Source organism: Mustelus asterias, chromosome 13 (genome assembly GCF_964213995.1).
Source record: "Mustelus asterias chromosome 13, sMusAst1.hap1.1, whole genome shotgun sequence".
Lineage (NCBI taxonomy): Eukaryota > Metazoa > Chordata > Chondrichthyes > Carcharhiniformes > Triakidae > Mustelus > Mustelus asterias.
Window position 1 is genome coordinate 4,178,891 of NC_135813.1, and position 23,414 is coordinate 4,202,304.

Below are 23,414 nucleotides of genomic sequence, written 5' to 3' on the forward strand. Positions count from 1 at the left end.
ACTTGCAATGCTTCATAGGCAAATACTCTCTAGTGTTTAGAAAAATGAGAGGAGCTCCAATTGAGGTATACAAGATGCTAAATGGGATTGACAGGGCAGACGTAAAGAGGATGTTTCCTCTTGTGGGACAATCTAGAACAAGAAGTCACAGTTTTAGGATAAGGGGTAGCAGATTTAAAACAGATGAGAAGAAATTACTTCTCTCAAAAGGTTGCGAATCTGTGGAATTCACTACCTCAGAATGCGCTGGAAACCAGGACAGAGTAAATTTGAGATAGACAGATTTTTAATTAATGTGTGGAAGGGTGATGGAGAACAGGCAGTGAAGTCGATTTGAGGCCAAGGCAAGATGGGCGGCACGGTGGCACAGTGGCTAGCACTGCTGCCTCATACCACCAGGAAGCCAGGTTCAACTCCTGGCTTAGGTCACTGTCTGTGTGGAGTTTGCACATTCTCCCCGTGTCTGCGTGGGTTTCCTCTGGGTGCTCCGGTTTCCCTCCCACAGTCCAAAGATGCGCGGGTTAGGTGGATTGGCCATGCTAAATTGCCCCTTAGTATCAGGGAACTAGCTAGGATAAATTCATGGGATCATGGGGATAGGGCCTGGGTGGGATTGTGGTCCGTGTCGACTTGATGGGCCGAATGGCCCCCATCTGCACTATGATTCTAAGATCAGCCGTGATCGTATTGAATGGCAGAGCAGGCTCGAGGGGCTGAATTGCCTACTCCGACTCCTAGATCTTATGTTATGTTCCTTCACCAGCACATGCTGCATGCAATTTAAGCGAATACAAAGGTTCAGCCAGCACAGGAACAGTTAACACCCCAGCCTTTAGGGAACGATACCAATTTCAACAGTAATGCCACTCAGAACCAATTCTGCAGTAAGTTGTATGCAGTCCCATTCACCCATGTCATTATAGAGTCATAGAGGTTTACAGCATGGAAACAGGCCCTTTGGCCCAACTTGTCCATGCCGCCCTTTTTTTAAAAACTCCTAAGCTAATCCCAATTGCCTGCATTTGGCCCATATCCCTCTATACCCATCGTACCCATGTAACTATCTAAATGCTTTTTAAAAGATAAAATTGTACCCGCCTCTACTATTACCTCTGGCAGCTTGTTCCAGACATTTACCACCCTCTGAGTGAAAAAATTGCCCCTCTGGACACTTCTGTCTCTCCCCTCTCACCTTAAACCTATGCCCTCTAGTTTTAGACTCCCCTACCTTTTGGGAAAAGATATTGACTATCTACCTTGTCTATGCCCCTCATTATTTTATAGACATCTATAAGGTCACCCCTCAGCCTCCTACGCTCCAGAGAAAAAAGTCCCAGTCTATTCAGCCTCTCCTTATAACTCAATCCATCAAGTCCCAGTAGCATCCTAGTGAATCTTTTCTGCACTCTTTCTAGCTTAATAATATCCTTTCTATAATAGGGTGACCAGAATTGCACACAGTATTCCAAGTGTGGCCTCACCAATGTCTTGCATAACTTCAACAAGACGTCCCAACTCCTGTATTCAATGTTCTGACCGATGAAACCAAGCATGCCGAATGCCTTCTTCACCACTCTGTGACTCCACTTTCAAGGAGCTATGAACATGTGTCCCTAGATCTCTTTGTTCTGTAACTATCCCCAACGCCTACCATTAACTGAGTAAGTCCTGCCCTGGTTCAATTTACCAAAATGCAACACCTCGCATTTGTCTAAAGTAAACTCCATCTGCCATTCGTCAGCCCACTGGCCCAATTGATCAAGATCCCGTTGCAATTGGAGATAACTTTCTTCACTGTCCACTATGCCACCAATCTTGGTGTCATCTGCAAACTTTGTAACCATGCCTCCTAAATTCTCATCCAAATCATTAATATAAATGACAAATAACAGTGGGCCCAGCACTGATCCCTGAGGCACACTGCTGGTCACAGGCCTCCAGTTTGAAAAACTCTCTACAACCACCCTCTGGCTTCTGTCAAGAAGCCAATTTTGTATCCATTTAAATACCTCACCCTGGATCCCATGAGATTTAACTTTATGCAACAACCTACCATTATCTTACATTGGATCCCGGTCCTCAAAAGCCTTGATTTTAAAATTCTCACCTCGTGTTAAAATCTCTCCATGGCTTCACCCCTCCCTATATGCTTTCCCCAATCCTAAACCTTCGGGAGCCACATTCCTCCGATTGTAGCCCCTTTCTTATCCCCAACAACCCCTCCGCTCCAACACTGGCAGCTGTCTCTTCAGCTATCTAGGCTGTAAGCTCTGGAACACCCTCCCTAAAACACTCCACCTCTTTCTCCTAAGACCATCCCAATATCGGTTACATTTTTCTCTGATTACACTGTCATGCAGCATCAAGTTGATGTTGCACTCTCCTGAGGGCATAGGGTTTGATGGGCTGAAAGGGTTTTTATCTCTGCTTTCTGTTTTTAACTGGATCTGATTTGAAACTATTTAGCATCAGCCTGACGCTGATGGTAACAGTCAGTGAAGAACAATAGCACATAACTTCAAATTGTATACACACATCAACTTTAGAGTCGCAGGGAGGTTTGTAAAGAGACCAGATGTAGTGATGTCTCAAATGTATCAAACTTAAGACCCAAAATCCATCAGAAATGAAAAGATGGAGTGATCTTTCAGTTGTGAATGTTGTTGCATCTGAAGTATTACCTTTTGCAGATACTGACTGACTTACTGTCTATAGAATCAGTTCCATTAACTGTTTTTCTCTCTACAGATGTTAAACTTGCTGAGAATTTCCATCAGTTTTCTGTTTTCACTTGCATTTCTATAGCACCTCAGGACACCACAAACCATTTCACACATAATTCTGAAGTGTAGTCACTATTGCAATGTAGTAAACATCTGCAAACAGCAAAATCTTACAAACAGCAATGTGACAAATGACTGGATAATTTGTGTCAGGTGATGTGGGCTAAGAGATAACTATTGGCTCAAGAAATTGGGCAACACACTTTAAATAAGTGCCATCCATGGGATCTTTCATATCCGTCTGAGAAGAGTCTCAGTTTAACGTCCTATCTGAAAGACCATACCAATGACAACGCAGCACTCCTTCAATTGGGAGAGTCAGCCTGGATTACAGACTCCACTCTCTGAACGCAGGTCGATGCAAATTCCCATTCAGGCCACAGATGTCACAGGTGTTTATTTCATATTTTACAGATTGAAAAGGACCGACAGCTTTCCACCCCAGAGTTGGCCAAACACAGGCTGACTAAAACAAAAACTGAAAATGTTGGAGAAACTCAGCAGATCTGACAGCATCTGTGGAGAGAGAATACACAGATGCTATCAGACCTGCTGAATTTCTCCAGCATTTTCTGTTTCAGATTCCAGCATCCACAGTATTTTGCCTGTATTGTAAATTAACTAAAAAACTGGACACATTGTGAAAGCCAAAATGAAAGACTCATTAATTCTTTCTCACCCCACAGATGCTGTCAGACCTGCTGGGTTTTCCCAGCACTTATTGTTTTTATTTCACATCATGAAAGCTGCTTTATAAGGAATTTAACTTAAAACAAACATTTTTCTTTAAAAATTAAAAAGTGATATCATTTTCCGTTAAAGAGCCACATTTTTATCCCATATCGCCAACCCCACCATTCCCCTTGTTCAGGTTGAGAGGCGATGAATGGGCCTAGTCTCATCCCCGGCCTGAATTTGAATGTCTTACCGGCCAGGGCCTCCCTGTGGCGGGTGGGGATGAGGGTGAGGGTGCCGATGGGGGTGTTGCTGCTGCCGCTGCTGGTGAATGAGCTGCTGGAGCTGGAGTAGCTGCTGCTGGAAATGTTGCTGCGGTTGTTGTTGAGGGAACATCTCGCCTTTATTTTGATTTGAAAAGCGGATGCTTTCTATTATTGTCGAGCAAGGAGAAGCTCGCGCCTCGCCGACCTGCCACCGTTTGAGGGTGGGGGGGGGGAACCAGCGGCTACAGGGCGGGACTCCCGGCACAGCGCCGCCAGTGGCCGGGAGGGCCACCATTCATGCCAGTATGAAACATGGCGCTCCCCACTCCATTCAACACCAGTAAGAAAAATGGCGTCGATATCAGCAAATGATGGTGCAGCAACAAATTGTCCCTTAGGGAAGGAAATTTGCCGTCTTTACCTGGTCTGGCCTATATGTGACACAGTAAGAAGTTTAACAACACCAGGTTAAAGTCCAACAGGTTTATTTGGTAGCAAAAGCCACACAAGCTTTCAAGGCTCTGAGCCCCTTCACTCACCTGAAGAAGGGGCTCAGAGCCTCGAAAGCTTGGGTGGCTTTTGCTACCAAATAAACCTGTTGGACTTTAACCTGGTGTTGTTAAACTTCTTACTGTGTTTACCCCAGTCCAACGCCGGCATCTCCACATCATGACTATATGTGACTCCAGAGCCACAACAATGTGATTGACTATTATATTCACTGGAGTTTTGAAGAGCGAGAGGGGATCTCATGGAAACTTACAAAATTCTAACAGGGTTAGACAGGGTAGATTCAGAAAGAATGTTCCCAACGGTGGGGGAGTCCAGAACTAGGGTTCCTAGTTTGAGGATAAGGGGTAAACCTTTTAGAGCTGAGCTGAGGAGAAATTTCCTCATCCAGAGGGTGGTGAATGTTTTGATTTGATTTATTACTGTCACATGTATTAACATACAGTGAAAAGTATTGTTTCTTGCGCGCTATACAGACAAAACATACCTTGCATAGAGAAGGAAAGGAGAGAGTGCTGAATGTAGTGTTGCAGTCATAGCTAGGGTGTAGAGAAAGATCAACTTAATGCAAGGTAGGTCTATTCAAAGTCTTGACAGCAGCAGGGAAGAAGCTGTTCTTGAGTCGGTTGGTACGTGACCTGAGACTTTGGATCTTTTTCTCGACGGAAGAAGGTGGAAGAGAGAATGCCTGGGGTGCGTGGGGTCTTTAATTATGCTGGCTGCTTTGACAAGGCAGCGGGAAGTGTAGACGGAGTCAATGGATGGGAGGCTGGTTTGCGTGATGGATTGGGCTTCATTCATGACCTTTTGTAGTATTTTGTAGAATGTGTGGAATTCACTACCACAGAAAGTAGCTGAGGCTAAAACGTTGTCTGATTTCAAGAAAAAATTAGATATAGCTCCAGGGGCTGAATGGAACAAGGGATATGGGTGGAAGGGGGGATCAGGACGTTGATTTTGATGATCAGCTATGATCATCATGAATGCTAGGGCAAGCTCGAAGGACTGAATGGCCTATTCCTGCTTCTAGTTTCTATGTTTCTCTGACTCAACTTCCCTCTGAACAAGGGCACCTAGGGATGGGCAATAAATGCTGATGTGGAGATGCCGGCGTTGGACTGGGGTAAACACAGGAAGAGTTTTAACAACACCAGGTTAAAGTCCAACAGGTTTATTTGGTAGCAAAGCCATTTGCTACCAAATAAACCTGTTGGACTTTAACCTGGTGTTGTTAAAACTCTTCCAATAAATGCTGACCAGCCAGTGACACGCATGTCCCACGAATAAATAAGATAGAAAATGCTGGAAAATCTCAGTAGGTCTGACAGCATCTGTGGGGAGAGAATAGAGCCAACGTTTCAGCCTGGGTGACTCTTTGTCAGAGCCCTTATCAAGCATCAGGAGGGAAATGGAAAGCAATGCTGCTCTGATGAAAGATCACAAATGCTCCAGACCTGCTGAGTTTTTCCAGCATGTTCTATTTTTATTTCAGATTTCCAGCATCCGCAACAGTATTTTGCTTTTGATTTGTTGCTGCAAAAGTCTAGCCTTGGGTCTTCGTGGCAGGCATTTACAGGTTCAGTGGTCGGGAGGGAGGCAAATCAACATCAACATTTGGTGGTTGCTGCGTGGAAATTTGTAACAAAAACAGCAAATGCTGGAAATAGTAGGTTTTGGCAGCATCAGATAATGGTCTGAAGATTGTTGACCTGCAACATTAATCCTGTCTCTCTCACAGAGGCCGTTAGACCTTGAGGATTTCCAGATTTTTCTGTTTTATCTGATGTTGAGATTGAAGTTTGACTCCAAGGCAAGAATAAAAGACTTGCACTTCTGTAGTGCCTTTCACAACGTCAGATCATCTCAAAATACTTTACAGTAAATTAGATATTTCTTATTAAATAGTCACTGCAATATATGAGCCAAGGCACCCCTCAGCTAAACGGGAGCCACTAGAAAAGGGTCATTCATTGAATCAAGGCTGGGTTCATAAAGGTATTTGCATACAGCCAAACAAGGATGGCTGCATGACTGCACTCCTCAAAGTTCACTTTATTGAATATTCACTTCAGTACCACTAAAGGAGGTGTTGTCTTTGTTTGAGATGTAAACCAAGATATGGGCAGCATGGTAGCACAGTGGTTAACACGACTGCCTCACAGTACCAGGGACCCGGGTTCAATTCTGTCCTCAGGTCACTGTCTGTGTAGAGTTTGCACATTCTCCCTGTGTCTGCATGGGTTTCCTCCAGGTGCTCTGGTTTCCTCCCACATTCCAAAGATGTGCAGGTTAGGTGGATTGGCCATGTTAAATTGCCCCTTAGTGTCCGGGGTGTGTAGATTAGAGGGATTGATGGGGTAAATATGTGGGATTGTTGTTGGTGCAGACTCAATAGGCCGAATGACCTCCTTCTGCACTGTAGGGTTTCTATGATATTGTCTGTTCCCTCAGGTGGAACACAATTCTACGGCACTATCTCAAACAAGAGCAATGGAGGTCTGTGTCCTGGCCTATTATCCTTCAAACAACATCACTAAGAACAGAGCTCTGATGAAGGGACATCCAGTTTCGAAACAGTTAGCCCTGTTCTCTCTCTACAGATGCCGTCAAACCTGCTGACATTTTCCAGCATTTTCTGTTTTTTTGTTTCAGATTCCAGCATACACAGTAATTTGCATTTATTTCATTCAAAATATTATCACATGCCTATTTGTGGGATGTTACTGTGAGCAAATGGGCGATTGTATATCCTAATTACAACAGTGACTCCACTTTAAAAAAACTGCCTAAATGATTTGAGATATTGAGAATGTGAAATGTGCTGTATAACTCGTTTTAGTAAATGTACAACAAAAGACATGGAACTAACATCTGAATAGGTATTCCCCCCTCCCCCCCAACAATATGGCTCATTTATATTTATACATCCTTCTATATCAACCATATTGGGAGTTTTAGAATCACGGAGTCAGTCAAGCTATCGAGACTAAGCCACCTCTTTGCAAAAGCATTTTGGCTAGTGTGTTGATACTGTGCCTTTAAGAAATGCATTCATATCATGTTTCTTGTAAGGGCTATGTTTAAAATTCAGCAGTTTTACACGGTGCCAATTTGTCTGGGCACTGGGCAGCTCACATGCTGAGAATGCAGGTTAATGATTAATTTTTAGCTAACAATGCGTTTGTTTTAATCTGAGTTAATGCATTTTTGTCTGTTTTGTCTCCTCCGGGGGTTTCAGAATAGAGTTTTGATTAGGTTGATTGACAGAGTCTGGTGCTTAAGGGGAGGAGCTAATCTTATAGGTAGTTCCTGCTAGGTTCTGAAAGAAGCAAGGGCTGTCACTCTCTCCCACTGGCTGCTTCCCTCATGTGGCCTTTGGTTCTTTTGCCAATCATTTTTGGAAAAAGTAGAGGCATGCTTATGTCGAAACTTATAAACTCTGTGTATATGTAAATAAGATGTGGAGATGCCAGCGTTGCAATTGGGTGGGCACAGTAAGAAGTCTCACAGCACCAGGTTAAAGTCCAACAGGTTTATTCGGCCTCTTTTAAGGTCAAACCAAATAAACAAGCTCAAATTAAATCAGGACAAAGTAAAAGGGGCAGCTCCCCAAAAGGAGGGGGAACAGCCTGAACAAAAATCAAAGTACAAAGGAAACTTAAGAACATCAAGTCATAATGTGACAGGTTTATTTGGTAGCATGAGCTTTTGGAGCGTTGCCCCTTCATCAGGTGAGTGATGAAGGAGCCTGATGAAGGAGCAGCGCTCCGAAAGCTCGTGCTACCTAATAAACCTGTTGGACTTTAACCTGGTGTTGTGAGACTTCTTACTATGTAAATAAGAGGCAGCAATGTAGCCACAATAATTACCTTAAGCAATGTGTTTTTGTGGGTATTATGGATAGCTAGGGAGTATGTTGAGTTAGAGAATATGTTGGGCTAAGGTCAAACCTCTGGATCTGAAACTAATACGTGTACAACATTCGACAATGTTTTGTCAGATTAAAGAATGATGAACATGAAGACCATGTTCAGGTTTGGCTGTGGACTCAAAATGGCGGCGCCCACCATTTCCAGACGCCGGGGAGACCGATCGAATCACTTTATTGTTGAGAAAAACGTGTTGCAATACCACTTGGGCAACAATACGCCCGCTATCTCAGTCAAGTCCATCGAAGAGTCGGACGGCGACATCGTCCAAAAGTCGGCGCCCCGTTGCTGAGAGGGAGCCGAGAAACCCGGTTTGCCAATTAAAGCGACGGTGGCAGTGGGACGAAATCAATCATCTGCCAGTAACAAAGATGGCGACGGAAGCACAACATGGCGGTTTGCCAATATGAAACATGGCAGCGGCTGGTAGCGGATTGCCAGCATTAAACATGGCGAACATATCACTCAGAGTTAAATATGATGAACATAGTTCATGACCTGACACATTCATTCTGTCTTTTTTCTACGCAGATGCTGACAGACATGCTGAATATTTTTGTTCTTATTTCAGTGTTCCAGCATCCGCAGTATTTTATTTTTTGATTTACTGGCAGGACACTCGCCAGTGCTAAAGATGTCAAATGTAGTCGCAATCAATTAACGTTGCCTGCCAATATGAAAGACGGCGTTACAGTCTTTGTCTTGAGCTGACTTGCCAGCATTAAAAATGGCGCGGTGGTTATAACCGGGGACGAATGGGGCGCTGCCAGTCTAAAAGATGGCGGTGGATATTCGATTAGCAGCGGCGCGAAAGCGCGTCTCCCTCTCGGCGGACGTCGGTAAACACCTGGTGTCACCGGGAGACACCATCACCACCGATACCGGCTTCATGAGGTAAAACTATAAAAAGCATGAGGTAAAGTATGGTTTAAAAGGTGACAGTGAAGCGAGAGAGCAGGAAATCAAACGTGTGGAGGCGGCGAGTACTCGGCCTGTGGCTTTAAATTACTTTTATCGACGGTTCATAGCTGTAATAACGGTTCAAATCCGATCTTCATAAATATAAATGAATGTGCAACAACTGGACACACTCAGCATCTGGTGGTATTTAGCACAGCTGCAGTCACTGTGGACAGTCCTGGCCTCAACCACATGGAGAAGGTGCAGAATTGCAGGGGGCGGATTGGTACCTGAAATGAGAGGTTATAAATATCAGGAAAGACTGATCAGACATGAACTCTTTTAGAAAAGAGTTTACATCAGTGTTATCCACTCATAGAACCTACAATGCAGAAGGGGGCCATTCGGTTCATTGAATCTGCACCGACCACAATCGCACCCAGCTCCTATCTCCATAAACCCCATGCATTTACCCTAGCTAGTCGCCCTGACACTAAGGGGCAATTTTAGCATGGCCAATCCACCTAACCCGCACATCTTTGGACTGTGGGAGGAAACTGGAGCACCCGGAGGAAACCCACGCAGACACGGGGAGAACGTGCAAACTCCACACAGACAGTGACCTAAGCCAGGAATCAAATCTGCATCCCTGTCGCTGTGAGGCAGCAGTCCTAGCCACTGTGGGAACAGCTTCGAATAGGTTTTGCAACCCAACTGGTCTGCAAAGCAAACTCAAAGGGTGGTGACAATCTGTTAACCGAGCTGTTTGATTTCTGATGGCGTGCTCCAGTCTTTTGTAGAACACATTTTTTTCAAGAATAAATTGTCCCGATTTCAAAAAAATCGGAATTGATACATTCGAAGACTCAGTGAGGAAAAAGAATCAACAAATTGCTTATGTGCTCTGACTCCTGTCTTGCTTTCCTGCATCTACATTTAATAGACCTCTAGCTTGTGGCTACCCTCCTGAAATCTCCTCTTGTAAAGCAATATCACTCATTTCAACAGTATCAACATCTATTTCGGTGAAAGTTGAGCATATTTGAAATTTGCTGCACCACTTATTTTGCTAAAATTGCACATTAAACTTTCATTGGCAGGCATGCAATGATATCTGTCGGTCAGGTACTTCAACTGTTTTGTGAAAATCAACAACTAAACAAAGTCAGGTTCTTCCGTTATTATCCTGTGCATCATATTCTGTCGCTCTAAAAGTCAAGAGCACCAATCTGCTGTGAGTGGCGAGCATATTGGGCCAACAATGACTTTGAAAGATTATGGAAGTGGTTCATTGGGATAGAGGCAGAGAGAATATTTCCACTGGTGGGGCTTTGGGAGTCAGAGTTCACATTTCCCTCTGTTCCCCGATGCTGCAGTCTGTTTGTGGGCCTTTGTCAATCTGCATCTAACTCTTATCTATCTGCCTTGTTCCTGTAATTTTTAATTCAGTTTTCCAGAAGTGAGAGAATCTTAACATTAGAACTAAACAATTCAGAAATTATGATTTAATAACTTCAAATTTGAGATTAGATTTATGCTCACCAAAGGATATGGAGCTAAGGTAGATGGACAATGTTTAGACACAGATTGGCCATAATTTGAACAGATGGGCTGAATGGCCTACCCCTGTTTCTACCAAAAATCTACCAATCTCAGTTGTGAAATTTTCAATTGGCACCCTAGCTTCAGCATCTTCAAAGAATCCCTACAGTGCAAAAGAAGGCCATTCAGCCCATCTGTTCAAATTATGGCCAATCTGAGCCTGCACCGACAACAATCCCACCCAGGCCCTTTCCCTGTAACCCCATGTATTTACCCTTTTAGACCCCATGACAAAAAGGGGCAATTTAGCATGGCCAATCAACCTAGCACGCACATCTTTGGACTTTGGACCCACACAGACATGGGGAGAACATGCAGGCACCACACAGACAGTCACTCAAGGTCAGAATTGAACCCGGGTCCCTGATGCTGCGAGGCAGCAGTGCTAACCATGCTGCCTGTTTTGGATGGTGCATCCAGGTTTTCACTAACCTTTTGGTGTGCAGGTGCATCCTGACATCACCCCGAATGGCAGGCTCTAATTTTAAGGTTATGCTCTCACACCACCACTCCTCCCTCCCTTCTTCTTTTTTCTCTCTCTCTCTCTTCCCTCCCTCCCCCGCCCCACTTCTGCTGCTACGAGAAAAAATGGTTTATCTTTATTTATCCCATCAATCCTTTAATTATCTTAAACATCCTAATTAAACCAGTCCTCGTAGTTTAACCCTATTGCCAGAACTGCAGTCTTGCTATGGTAACCTTTATGGGGATGAAGAGGGAGAAGTCACAGATAATGATAATGTCAAAATGTGTTGAAATAGTTTTAAAGGACAACAACACATTTTATTGGGAAGTTCAGACCAACAAGATGTTAAAATTTGGGCCATAGGAACAGGAGGTGGCCATTTAGCCCTTCAAGCCTGTTACTCATTTTAGTGAGCTCATACACACAGATAGAACATAGAATCAATCCCTACAGTGTAGAAGGAGGCCATTCGGCCCATCGAGCCCACACCGACAATCCCACCCTATCCCCATAACCCCACGTTTACCCCGTTAATCCCCTTGATACTAAGGGGCAATAGCATGGCCAGTCAACCTAACCCGCATATCTTTGGACATGCACTTTTCCCATATCCCTTAAGCCCTTCGATATTTGATTTATTATTGACACATGTATTAGCATACAGTGAAAAGTATTGTTTCCTGTGCGCTATGCAGACAAAGCATACCGTTCATAGAGAAGGAAACGAGAGAGTGCAGAATGTAGTGTTACAGTCAGAGCTCGGGTGTAGAGAAAGATCAACTTAATGCAAGGTAAGTCCATTCAAAAGTCTGACAAGAGCCAGGAAGAAGCTGTTCTTGAGTCAGCTGGTCCGTGACCTCCAGCCTGTTGTACCTTTTTCCCGACGGAAGAAGGTGGAAGAGAGAATGTCCTGGGTGCGTAATTATGCTGGCTGCTTTGCCGAGGCAGCGGGAAGTGTAGACAGAGTTAATGGATGGGAGGCTGGTTTGCGTGATGGATTGGGCTACATTCACGACCTTTTGTAGTTTATTGTGGATAACAAAAATCTTTTATTTAAAGTTAACAAGTGACTACAATTCACGTTGCCGGTAAAATACTTTGTGATTTCATGGGGAGGTGATGGCCTAGTGGTATTATCACTAGGTTATTGATCCAGAAACTCAGCTAATGTTCTGAGCACTCGGGTATGAATCCCGCCACAGCAGATGGTGGAATCTGAATTCAATAAAAAATACCTGGAATTAAGAATCTACTGATGACCATTGTCGGAAAAACCCATCTGGTTCACTAATGTCCTTACCCAGTCTGGCCCACATGAGACTCCAGATCCACAGGAATGTGGTTGATTCTCAACCACCCTCCAAGGGCAACTAGGGATGGGCAATAAATGCTGGCCAGCCAGCGACGCCCATGTCCAACAAGTGAATTTAAAAAAAAACAATCTTTATTATCCAATTGAATGCTTCCTGTCTTTTTAATATTTTTGTGACTAAAGCAAAGAAAATGAAAAATCTCTTTTTTTCAGCCTCCCTGTGAATTCTCCCCCAGGGCTTTTGCAGCGATGTCCAGGACGTGAATCAGTAACTCCGAGACAATCAGTAACCCTTGACTGGGAGAGGACAAATCTAACAACTGAACAATGCTCTTTCTTCAGTGTGTAACTGCTCTGGATTCTTTTCTTTTGTGCAGACTCCTATTATTGTATAAATGTTGTCTTTTTCCAGAGGCCATGGCACATACATGGAAGATGAGAAACTCATTGCATCGGTCGCTGGGGCTGTGGAAAGAGTCAATAAATTGATATGTGTCAAGCCACTTCAAACAAGGCAAGGTCTTCAACACTTATTGTCTCTGCTGTGTGCATGTGATCATTGAGTGAGGGGCAAGCCTTTTCAATTGAAAAGAAAATGTTTTTGTTCCAGTTTCACAGACTGTCTGTATTAGAATCTGAAAGGAGGCCATTCAGCCCATTGTGCCTGTGTAGTTTCTTTTGAAAGAGTTACACAATTAGTCCCACGCCCCTGCTCCTTTTCTGTAAGTCATATTGAGGTCTTTCAAAACTTGTGTAAGTCCCCTTTTCAATGTGACTTAACTCCATGGAAAGGACACCTTTGATTTTTCACTCCCTTTGCCAGCCTCTGCCCCCCCACCAAGCTTCAAACCGTTATAAAGTATTTCCTGTCAACATAAACAGGCAGACAGGATTAGGGGGCAGGGGCTTGTTTAAAACCACAAGATAAAAACTCCAGCGATGTATCACCATGACTGGACTGACAGCATAGATTATATATTGAAATCCAAGAGTTGGACTTGAACTCTCAACCTTCTGACTCAAGTGACACCATAAGACACTGGAGCAGAATTAGGCCACTCGGCCCATCAAGTCTGCTCCGCCAATCAATCATGGCTGATTTTTTTCTCATCCCCACTGGGGCACTGCTGTCACAAGGCAAGTTAACAATATAAAGACTCTTTAGGGACCATGGTCTATATACGGTTGTTAATCGGGTCACTTGTTTACGGTGACTGTATATGTCACATTGTGTTTTCATTGGTTTTGGTTCCAGAATTTTTCTGGTGGTTTGCAAATTGCATTGCCCAATTTATCACAAAAACCATAAAGCTGTGGCTACGTTGATGATTTAAAGGAAGCACTTGCATTTGAGCTGGAAAAATAAACCAACTGAAACCAAGAACAGCTTAGTAAAACATTCCAAGGTACTTCACAGGATCTGACACTGAACTGTAGAAACAGACAACTAAGTTCTTGATTAAAGAGAAAGGTTTAAAGCAGCATCTAATAGGGGGAGAGGGATGGAGTGGTTTATGGAGGTCATAACTAAAGGTCTAGACAGCAAAGACTGCATTGGTGGGGTGAAAGGAGTGGGGACTGTATAAGAGTCTAGATCTGGAGGAATGTGGAGTCCCTGTAGGGCTGGAGGAGTTTGCAGAAACTTGAGATGTTGTTGCCGCGGGAAGCAAGATATGTCTTTGAACACAGCTGATTAATAACAGTGATTTTGAATTTTTATTTCAATAGGTACAATGGAGAAGTTGGAGATGTTGTTGTGGGCAGAATTACAGAGGTAAATTAAAACCACTCCGTTTTGTATGAGGAAAACTCTTCTAGCTACTAGGAAGGACATGTGCTGAGAACATTGCAAAAAAAAAAGTGTTTTTGGTAAAACTGTGAAGGTTGTGTGAACATGTCTGCGTGCCAATTAGCTATCTCGACTGAGCATCAAGATGATAATTTGAAATTCAATACAGATACTTGGAGATGAAATGGGTGTTTTGTTTTTATCGGAATTGTGACATGCTGAGTATTCATCATGATGAGGGACCCAGCACAACCTGCCTGGGGGAAACTAATCACTACGGTAAAGTATTCAGAGTAAGAAGTTTAACAACACCAGGTTAAAATCCAACAGGTTTATTTGGTAGCAAAAGCCACACAAGCTTTCGGACTCTAAGCCCCTTCTTCAGGTGAGTGGGAATTCTGTTCACAAACAGAGCATATAAAGACACAAACTCAATTTACGTGAATAATGGTTGGAATGTGAATACTTACAGCTAACCAAGTCTTTAAGAAACAAAACAATGTGAGTGGAGAGAGCATCAAGACAGGCTAAAAAGATGTGTATTGTCTCCAGACAAGACAGCCAGTGAAACTCTGCAGGTCTAGGCAACTGTGGGGGTTACAAATAGTGTGACATGAACCCAATATCCCGGTTGAGGCCGTCCTCGTGTGTGCGGAACTTGGCTATCAGTTTCTGCTCAGCGACTCTGCGCTGTCGTGTGTCGCGAAGGCCGCCTTGGAGAACGCTTACCCAAATATCAGAGGCCGAATGCCCGTGACCGCTGAAGTGCTCCCCAACAGGAAGAGAACAGTCTTGCCTGGTGATTGTCGAGCGGTGTTCATTCATCCGTTGTCGCAGCGTCTGCATAGTTTCCCCAATGTACCATGCCTCGGGACATCCTTTCTTGCAGCGTATCAGGTCGACAACGTTGGCCGAATTGCAAGAGTATGTACCGTGTACCACATACCGTGTACCCAATCTATCCACATCATGACTACCAAAGTATTCAGACACAGGGCAGAGATTTTAAAACAGGGGATTTGGAAGACTGACTGGTGAAGGCTTTTATTTTTGATATGTATATAAAGGCAGGTCACTGAAGCGAAAAAAAGAAGCAGAGAAGTTATTGAAAGGTGTTGTGGGTTGATCCTTGCAAAAATGGACTTTGTTGGGTTGACAGATGGCTTTTCCCAGATACCGTTTCTCATGTCTGAGTAAATCTGTGTGGCTGAATCCAGTTTCTCTATTTCAACACGTCCATTTGCTACTGGAAATATTTACCTTCTCTGCGATGCAATCTCTACTCCATTTAGTGAGAAACCTAACCACTTCCCTCCTTGTGCTGTACACTATTAACCATTTGTGAATTAATGTACACACCCCAATCTATCTCAGCAATTTCCTCTATATGCTATGTCCTTGCATATAGAATCCCTCCAATGCAGAAAGAAGCCATTCGGCCCATCGAGTCTGCATCAACCGCAATCCCACCCAGGCCCTATTCCCATAACCCCTCATATTTACTCTGCTAATCCCCTGACACTAAGGGTCAATTTAGCATGGTCAATCAACCTAACCCGCACATCTTTGGACTGTGGGAGGAAACCGGAGCACCCGGAGGAAACCCACGCAGACACGGGGAGAACGTGCAGACTCAACACAGACAGTTGTGAGGCAGGAGTGCTAACCACTGTGCCACCATGCCGCCCTGTATATAATCTCTATCCCTTTGACTCTATCCTCCTCAATACTTTTGATTCACCATTACTACCTGTTGCCTAAGTACTGGACCCTTTTTGGAATTCTCTCATCCAGCACCACTATATTGTCACCCCTCTTCCTGCCTTCAGATTCTTTATTTAAATTATTTTTGCTTTGCATTGCCCACCAATTGTTGTCCCTTGTTTTGTCACACCATACTATAAAGTGCTCAACCATCTCTCTGCATGCAGCGTGTCTGACTGTTACAGAGCTGCTTGTTGTTCATTGCCCTGCCTATATTTTAGAGTAAATCATACCCCCCACGTTTTGTTGGGCACAGGATCAGGAACCCTCTGGTCTGGAGAAAGAAGGCTGGAGAAAGGCCAGGGCTTGGCTTGAGTCCTACAACAATGTAACTGAACCTTCCTCAATAATTGTAGGTACAGCAGAAGCGATGGAAAGTGGAGACCAACGCCAGACTGGACTCTGTGTTGCTTCTCTCATCTGTTAACCTTCCTGGAGGGGAACTGGTGAGTAAAATACTTGCATTTCTCTAGCACCTTTCATTACCTCAGGATGTTTCAAAGCGCATTGCAGCCTCAATGAAGTACTTTTTGAAATGTAGTTGCTGTTGTAACTCCAGGTATGTGGCAGCCAATCTATGCACAGACAGCTCCCGTAAACAGCAATGTGATATTGACTGGATAATGTGTTTTAGTAATATTTGTTGAGGGATAAATATTGGTCAGAACACCCTCTACTGTTCAAAACGTTAGGGCGGCATGATGGCACAGTGGTTAGCACTGCTGATTCACAGCACTAGGGATCTGGGTTCAATTCCGGCCTCAGGTCACTGTCTGTGCGGAGTTTGTACATTCTCCCCGTGTCTGCGTGGGTTTCCTCCGGGTGCTCCGGTTTCCTCCCACAGTCCAAAGATGTGCGGATTAGGTTGATTGGCCATGCTAAATTGCCCCTTAGTGTCAGGGGATTAGCAGGGTAAATATGTGGGGTTACGGGAATAGAGTCTGGGGGTGGGATTGTGGTCGGTGCAGACTTGATGGGCCCAAAGGTCTCCTTCTGCAATGTAGGGATTGTAGGATTCAATGGATTCTATGAAAATAATGGATGTGTCTAACTGATAGATTTAATGTCCCAAAAACGAAACCTCTAGCAGTTCGGTGCTTGCTGAATACTGCACGGATTGTATCAGTCTGGATTTTTATGCTCCGGTTTCTGAGTGGTGTGTACTGTGTGCTTTGGATGCCATGCAGTTCAATGCAGCAATTCATCCCAAATATCTGTTGGGAGCCCTGCTTCCTGTTTCATTCCATCAGAACCTTGCCCAGCAGAATTTCTCAGTCTCATTTCTCGATTCAAGGCTGCTTAAATGCTGTGTGGCTTCTCATAGTATTGAAGCTGGCTAATATAAAAACAGAAAATGCTCGCAAATCTCAGCAGGTCTGGCAGCATCTGTGGCAGAACCAATGAGTTCTGAAGAGTCACATTGGACTCGAAACATTGACTCGGTCTCCCTCACCACAGACCTGCCTGACTGTTTAGCATCTTCTGTTTTTATTTCAGATTTCCAGCATCCTCAGTATTTTGCTTGTCCAGGCATTTCTCTGGGGCTGAATGTGCTCTCATTTCCTCTTCCCCTTTCATAAACTTTGTCTCCTTACAGAGAAGAAGATCTGCTGAGGACGAGCTGATGATGAGGGATTACCTGCAAGAGGGAGACCTGATCAGTGTATCCTTTTCACTGGCCAACATGGAGTTTGTGTGGGGCTGATTTCTCCACGGGGTGCTGATGTGATGTGAGCTTCTTCAGTAAACCCTGCGCCACTGCCCACTGATTTAAATGAGCAGCAGGTCAGACCTACAGGCTGCCATTCTAGGAGATGCTGGAAGTCTTAAAGTGCATCAAGGTAGATAAATCCCCGGGACTTGATGTAGTGTATCCCAGGACACTGTGGGAGGCTAGGGAGGAAATTGCAGGTCCCCTAGCAGAGATATTTGAATCATTGATAGTCACAGGTGAGGTGCCTGAAGATTGGAGGGTGGCAAATGTAGTGACTTTGTTTAAAAAGGGCTGCAGGGAAAAGCCTGGGAACTACAGGCCAGTGAGCCTCACATCTGTAGTGGGTAAGTTGTTAGAAGGTATTCTGAAAGACAGGATCTACAGGCATTTAGAGACGCAAGAACTGATTAGGGACAGTCAGCATGGCTTTGTGAGTGGAAAATCATGTCTCACAAATTTGATTGAGTTTTTGAAGGGGTAACCAAGAAGGTAGATGAGGGCAGTGCAGTTGATGTTGTCCACATGGCCTTTGACAAGGTACCACATGGTAGGTTGTTGCATAAGGTTAAATCTCACAGGATCCAGGGTGAGGTAACCAATTGGATACAAAATTGACTTTATGACACAAGCCAGAGGGTGGTTGCAGAGGGTTGCTTTTCAAACTGGCCTGTGACCAGGGGTGTGCCTCAGGGATCAGTGATGGATCCACTGTTATTTGTCATTTGTAGTAATGATTTGGATGAGAATTTAGTAGGCATGGTTAGTAAATTTGCAGATGACACCAAGATTGGTGGCATAGTGGACAGTGAAGAAGATTATCTAGGATTGCAATGGGATCTTGATCTATTGGGCCAGTGGGCTGATTAATAACAGATGGAGTTTAATTTAGATAAATGCGAGGTGATGCATTTTGGTCGATTGAACTCGGGCAAGACTTGCTCAGTTAATGTTAGGGCGTTTTGGAAAGTTATAGAATAAAGAGATCTAGGGGTACAGGCTCATAGCTCTTGAAAGTGGAGTCACAGGTGGACAGGGTGGTGAAGAAGGCATTCGGCATGCTTGGTTTCATTGGTCAGAACATTGAATACAGGAGTTGGGACATCATGTTGAAGTTGTACAAGACATTGGTACGGCCACACTTGGAATACTGTGTACAGTTCTGGTCACCCTATTATAGAAAAGATATTATGAAACTAGAAAGAATGCAGAAAAGATTTACTAGGATGCTAGCGGGACTTGATGGTTTGAGTTATAAGGAGAGGCTGGATAGATTGGGACTTTTTTCTCTGGAGCGTAGAAGGTTGAGGGATGATCTTATAGAGGTCTAAAATAATGAGGGGCATAGATTAGCTAGATAATCAATATCTTTTCCCAAAGGTGGGAGAGTCTAAAACTGGAGGGCATAGGTTTAAGGTGAGAGAGACACAAAAGTGTCCAGAGGGGCAATTTTTTCACACACAGGGTGGTGAGTGTCTGGAACAAGGTGCCAGAGATTAAATAGAGGCGGGTACAATTTAGTCTTTTAAAAAACGTTCTCTCTTGGAACATCCTGAGTTCAGATAGTATTCAGACATCACACTCACTAATGTGAAGCCCCTCGATGGAGAATCACTAGAGAGAGACATCTCGTCAGTACTGTGCATCGCCACCACAAGAATAAGAGATAGCCATTCATCCCCTCAAGTCTGTTCAGCCATTCAGTTAGATTTGATTTGATTTATTATTGTCACATGTATTAACATACAGTGAAAAGTATTGTTTCTTGCGCACTATACTAACAAAGCATACTGTTCATAGAGAGGGAAAGGAGAGAGTGCAGAATGTAGTGTTACTGTCATAGCTAGGGTGTAGAGAAAGATCAACTTAATGGGAGGTAGGTCCGTTCAAAAGTCTGATGGCAGCAGGGAAGAAGCTGTACTTGAGTCGGTTGGTAGATGACCTCAGACTTTTGTATCCTTTTTCCTGACGGAAGAAGATGGAAGAGAGAATGTCCGGGGTGCGTGGGATCCTTGATTCTGCTGGCTGCTTTTCCGAGGCAGCGGGAAGTGTAGACAGAGTCAATGGATGGGAGGCTGGAGAATCAATCATGGTCTGATCTGTACCTCGACTTTATTTACCTGTCCTTGGTTCTACATCTTTTAATACCCTTTGTTTATTGTTGATTTTCCTTATCACACACTCAGGCAGAGGTACAGGCTGTGTTTGCCGATGGAGCTCTATCCTTGCACACCAGGAGTCTGAAGTATGGCAAGGTACTGCAGCTTCTAGTGATGCTGTTATTCACAAGTTTACACAATCTGCTGTATGAACATTTTAACTTGCATTTACATTGTGCCTTTTATTCTTGTAAAACATCTCATGGTGCTTCATCCGATCGATTATCCCAACAAAATTTGTTACTGAGGTATAAGCTTGGTCAAAAATAGGTTTTAATAGTGTCTTAAAGGAAGAGAGGTGGAGAAATTTGGGAAGGAAATTCCGGAGCTTGGGACCTAGCTGAAGGCATGGCCAACAGTGGTGAAGTGATAGAAATCCAGGAAGTTAGGTTTGGAGGACTATAGAGATCTTGGAAGATTGTAGGGCTAGAGGAGCTTGGAGATGGGAAGGGGTGAGGCCCTGGAGGGACTGAACATGAGTGAAAATTCAAAATTGAGACATTTCTGGACTGAACCAGTGTAATGATTTTGGATTGTCTGTTATGCAGCTGTTTTATAAAATGTCTATTTCAACGACTGAAGGATTTGCTAAACCATGGGCCTGCCTAAATCTACCAGACACATATGTGGCCAGTCATTGGAACAAATCCGCTTTAAGATTATTGAAAAGAACCAGAGGCGACATGTGGAAAAACTTTAGACAACAAGTGATTGGAGTTTGGAGTGCACTGTCTGAGAGGGTGCTGGATACAATTGAATGGTGACCTTTTAAGGTGGAATTAGATCAATACGAAAGAGAAAGTTTTCCAGGTTTATGGGGGAAAGAGCAGAGGAGTGGGACTAATTGGATAGCTCTTTGTATTGTATACTCGATGGGTGAATGGTCTGTGTTGTACTATTCTATGATGCCAAATTGCTGCTGTAAATTACTTACAGGGCTTGTGTGTGGATGAATTCTACTCTTTTCTGCTGTATGGCATGTTTATAATTCCTATATCTGTTTTGCTTTTCCATGATCAGCTGGGCCAGGGGACGCTGGTGCAGGTCTCCCCTTCACTCGTAAAACGTCGAAAGACTCACTTTCACAACCTGCCCTGTGGAGCTGCCATCATCCTCGGAAATAACGGCTACATCTGGATTTATCCAATCATGGAACAGAAAGATGATGAGGCAGGAGGATTTGTGACTAATTTGGAGGTGAGGCATTGGACGTGTGCTTGGAAGTTAGGAGGGAGGAGGGGATGGAGGGGGAGGGAGGAGGGAAGGGTAGAGGGTGGGAAGGGGACAGGGGGATGGGGACAAGGGGAGGGGACAGTTTGGACTTGCCAGAACGTTCCAGTTGGATGATTTTCAAGGTAGTTCTTGGGTCCTGCATGCCTCTTAAAAAAGAAACTAAGAGTAAAACCTCCAGCAGTACAACCTCTGATCAATCATGCTCCTTATTGAGTGTGTCGGGTGTGCTCAGTGGCTACGCACTACCACCTCTGAGTCAGAAGGAGATGGGTTCGAGCACAGCACTCCTGGAAATGCCATCTTTCAAATGAGATCTTAAACATAGCAGTGAATTTACACTCTGAAAGGTCTCACAAATAGAAATATGGTAACAGCCAAGTAATCTTTTCAACTATGTTGTTTAAGGAATAAATATTGGCCAGTACACCAGATTCCCTGCTCTTTAATGCTGCAAGTTTTTCATATCTATCTAAGAGAGTAGATGGAGATTTGGTTTAATATCTTCTCCAAAAGACAGCAGCCCCGATAGTCAACCCTCCCTCAGTAGCCATAATGTGGAGATGCCGGCGTTGGACTGGGGCGGGCACAGTCAGAAGTCTCAGAACACCAGGTTAAAAGTCCAACAGGTTTATTTGGAATCACGAGCTTTCGGAGCACTGCTCCTTCCTCACTCACCTGATAAAGGAGCAGCGCTCCAAAAGCTCGTGATACCAAATAAACCTGGTTTTGTAAGACTTCTTACTGTGCCCTCCCTCAGTAGTGCATTGGGAGTGTCGGTCTAAACTCTCAGGTGACTGGAGTGAGACTTGAACCCTCTGGTGTAGAGGCAATAGGGCTACTTACAGAGCCATGGCTTTCAGATACAGTCTCCTGTGTATTATCAACTCTGGGATTTGCTTTTCAATTCAATCTGGCGATGTCATTTATTGTAGAGCCTCATTTTTAAGTCGGATTCAACTGTTTAAAATTATTGTGTGTGTTAACCTGGGCTGATTTACTGCAATGTTACTTTAATTGTAAAGGCTTTGTAAGAACAACTCAATCTAAAATGTCTGTGCTTCTGATTGCAGCCAGTTCCTTTATCAGACAGAGAGGTGATCTCTCGACTCCGCAACTGTATCATTGCCCTGAACATTCACAAGATGCTGTTGTATGATACCAGTGTTCTGTATAGCTATGAGGCTTCACTGAGTCAACAGGTAATGTTTCCAGCTAGCTCTGAAGGATTTTAAACTTTTAATGTCTTCAGCTTTTGCATTCATATAGTTTTCTCAGTTTGGAAGCTCGTCCTGTAACACTTTGCTCCAATTAGCAATTTTCTTTATAGCTTAGGTATTATTCTTAGCAATGTTATTGTTTAAACACTTAATGTTCTTCTTTCAAATTTCCTTCTCCGTTAGTTTAAGGGAGTTTTAGACTTGTTTGCTATAAATACTGTTGTTATAGGAGAGGAGAAGGCACACGTGCTCTTGTGTGATCACGCTGGTCACTAATTTATAGTTGGGCTTTACTTAGAAACATAATTTCTTATAGAGCAGTCACTGTCTGCCTTTCTATGCCTGTGTCTGTTGCAAATATACAGTAGGTCTGTTAGCAGTTGTTAAGAGAAAATACACTTTAATGGAACTGCTTGACTGCATGTCAGTAATGTGTCTATATAGGCTCTCTGAATCATTTAAGCACCTTTCAAAGTCAGTGATTGACGGACCCTGTTGTATTCGGTCCGCTAGAGACTGAGCAGTTTTATCTTGCACTGCTTTGCCCCCAGCCTTTGTGTTTTCTTCCATTGCAGTGATTGAATGTTCATTTCGGGGAATGTTTTGTCCAGGGTAAATTCCGCTTGCCCATCTGTCTGATCTCATTGCAGATTAAAGACATCCTGAAACCTGAAATAATGGAAGAGATAGTGATGGAGACAAGACAACGTCTCATTGATCAGGAAGGATGACGTGAGCACAGGCATTTTTTAATTTCTCTGTAATATATTTTGAATAAAACTTTACAATAGAGACTGGCTTTGTTTCTTGAGTTACAGAAAACACAAATGACCCTTATGCAATGAAAACAACAACTGCATTACCATATCACCTTTAACGTAGCAAAATTAACCAAGGTGCTTTACAGGAACATTATCAAACAAAACACTGACACCAGGCTGAACAAGGAGACATCGGACAGGTGACCAAAAGCTTATTCAAAGAGGTGGTTTGTCCTACAAGAGGAGGAGAGACTTTGGGAAGGAAATGTCAGAGCTTGGGGATGAGATAGCGAAAAGCACAACTGTCATAGTGGCATGATGGCAATCAGGGATACAC

At 43.7% G+C, this 23,414-nt stretch overlaps 2 protein-coding genes across 5 annotated transcripts in view; one reads left to right on the forward strand and one right to left on the reverse strand.

The window, feature by feature from the left end:
- ciz1a (cdkn1a interacting zinc finger protein 1a) overlaps window positions 1-3,949 on the reverse strand; it is a 51,255-nt gene extending 47,306 nt beyond the window's left edge. For all 4 annotated transcript variants that reach the window (XM_078226233.1, XM_078226232.1, XM_078226231.1 and 1 more), the window contains exon 1: window positions 3,712-3,949. In XM_078226233.1, the coding sequence (XP_078082359.1) occupies window positions 3,712-3,854 (143 nt within the window). In that variant the 5' untranslated portion in view covers window positions 3,855-3,949. The remainder of the gene's footprint in view (window positions 1-3,711) is intronic.
- Window positions 3,950-8,677: 4,728 nt separating this feature from the next.
- exosc2 (exosome component 2) lies at window positions 8,678-23,107 on the forward strand. Its single transcript, XM_078227574.1, has 9 exons — window positions 8,678-9,057; window positions 12,856-12,957; window positions 14,172-14,217; window positions 16,353-16,442; window positions 17,594-17,659; window positions 19,894-19,962; window positions 20,887-21,063; window positions 22,170-22,298; window positions 22,967-23,107. The coding sequence occupies exons 1-9, from the start codon at window positions 8,942-8,944 to the stop codon at window positions 23,045-23,047; spliced, it is 876 nt and encodes a 291-aa protein (XP_078083700.1). The 5' UTR covers window positions 8,678-8,941; the 3' UTR covers window positions 23,048-23,107.
- The last annotated feature ends 307 nt before the right edge of the window (window positions 23,108-23,414 follow it).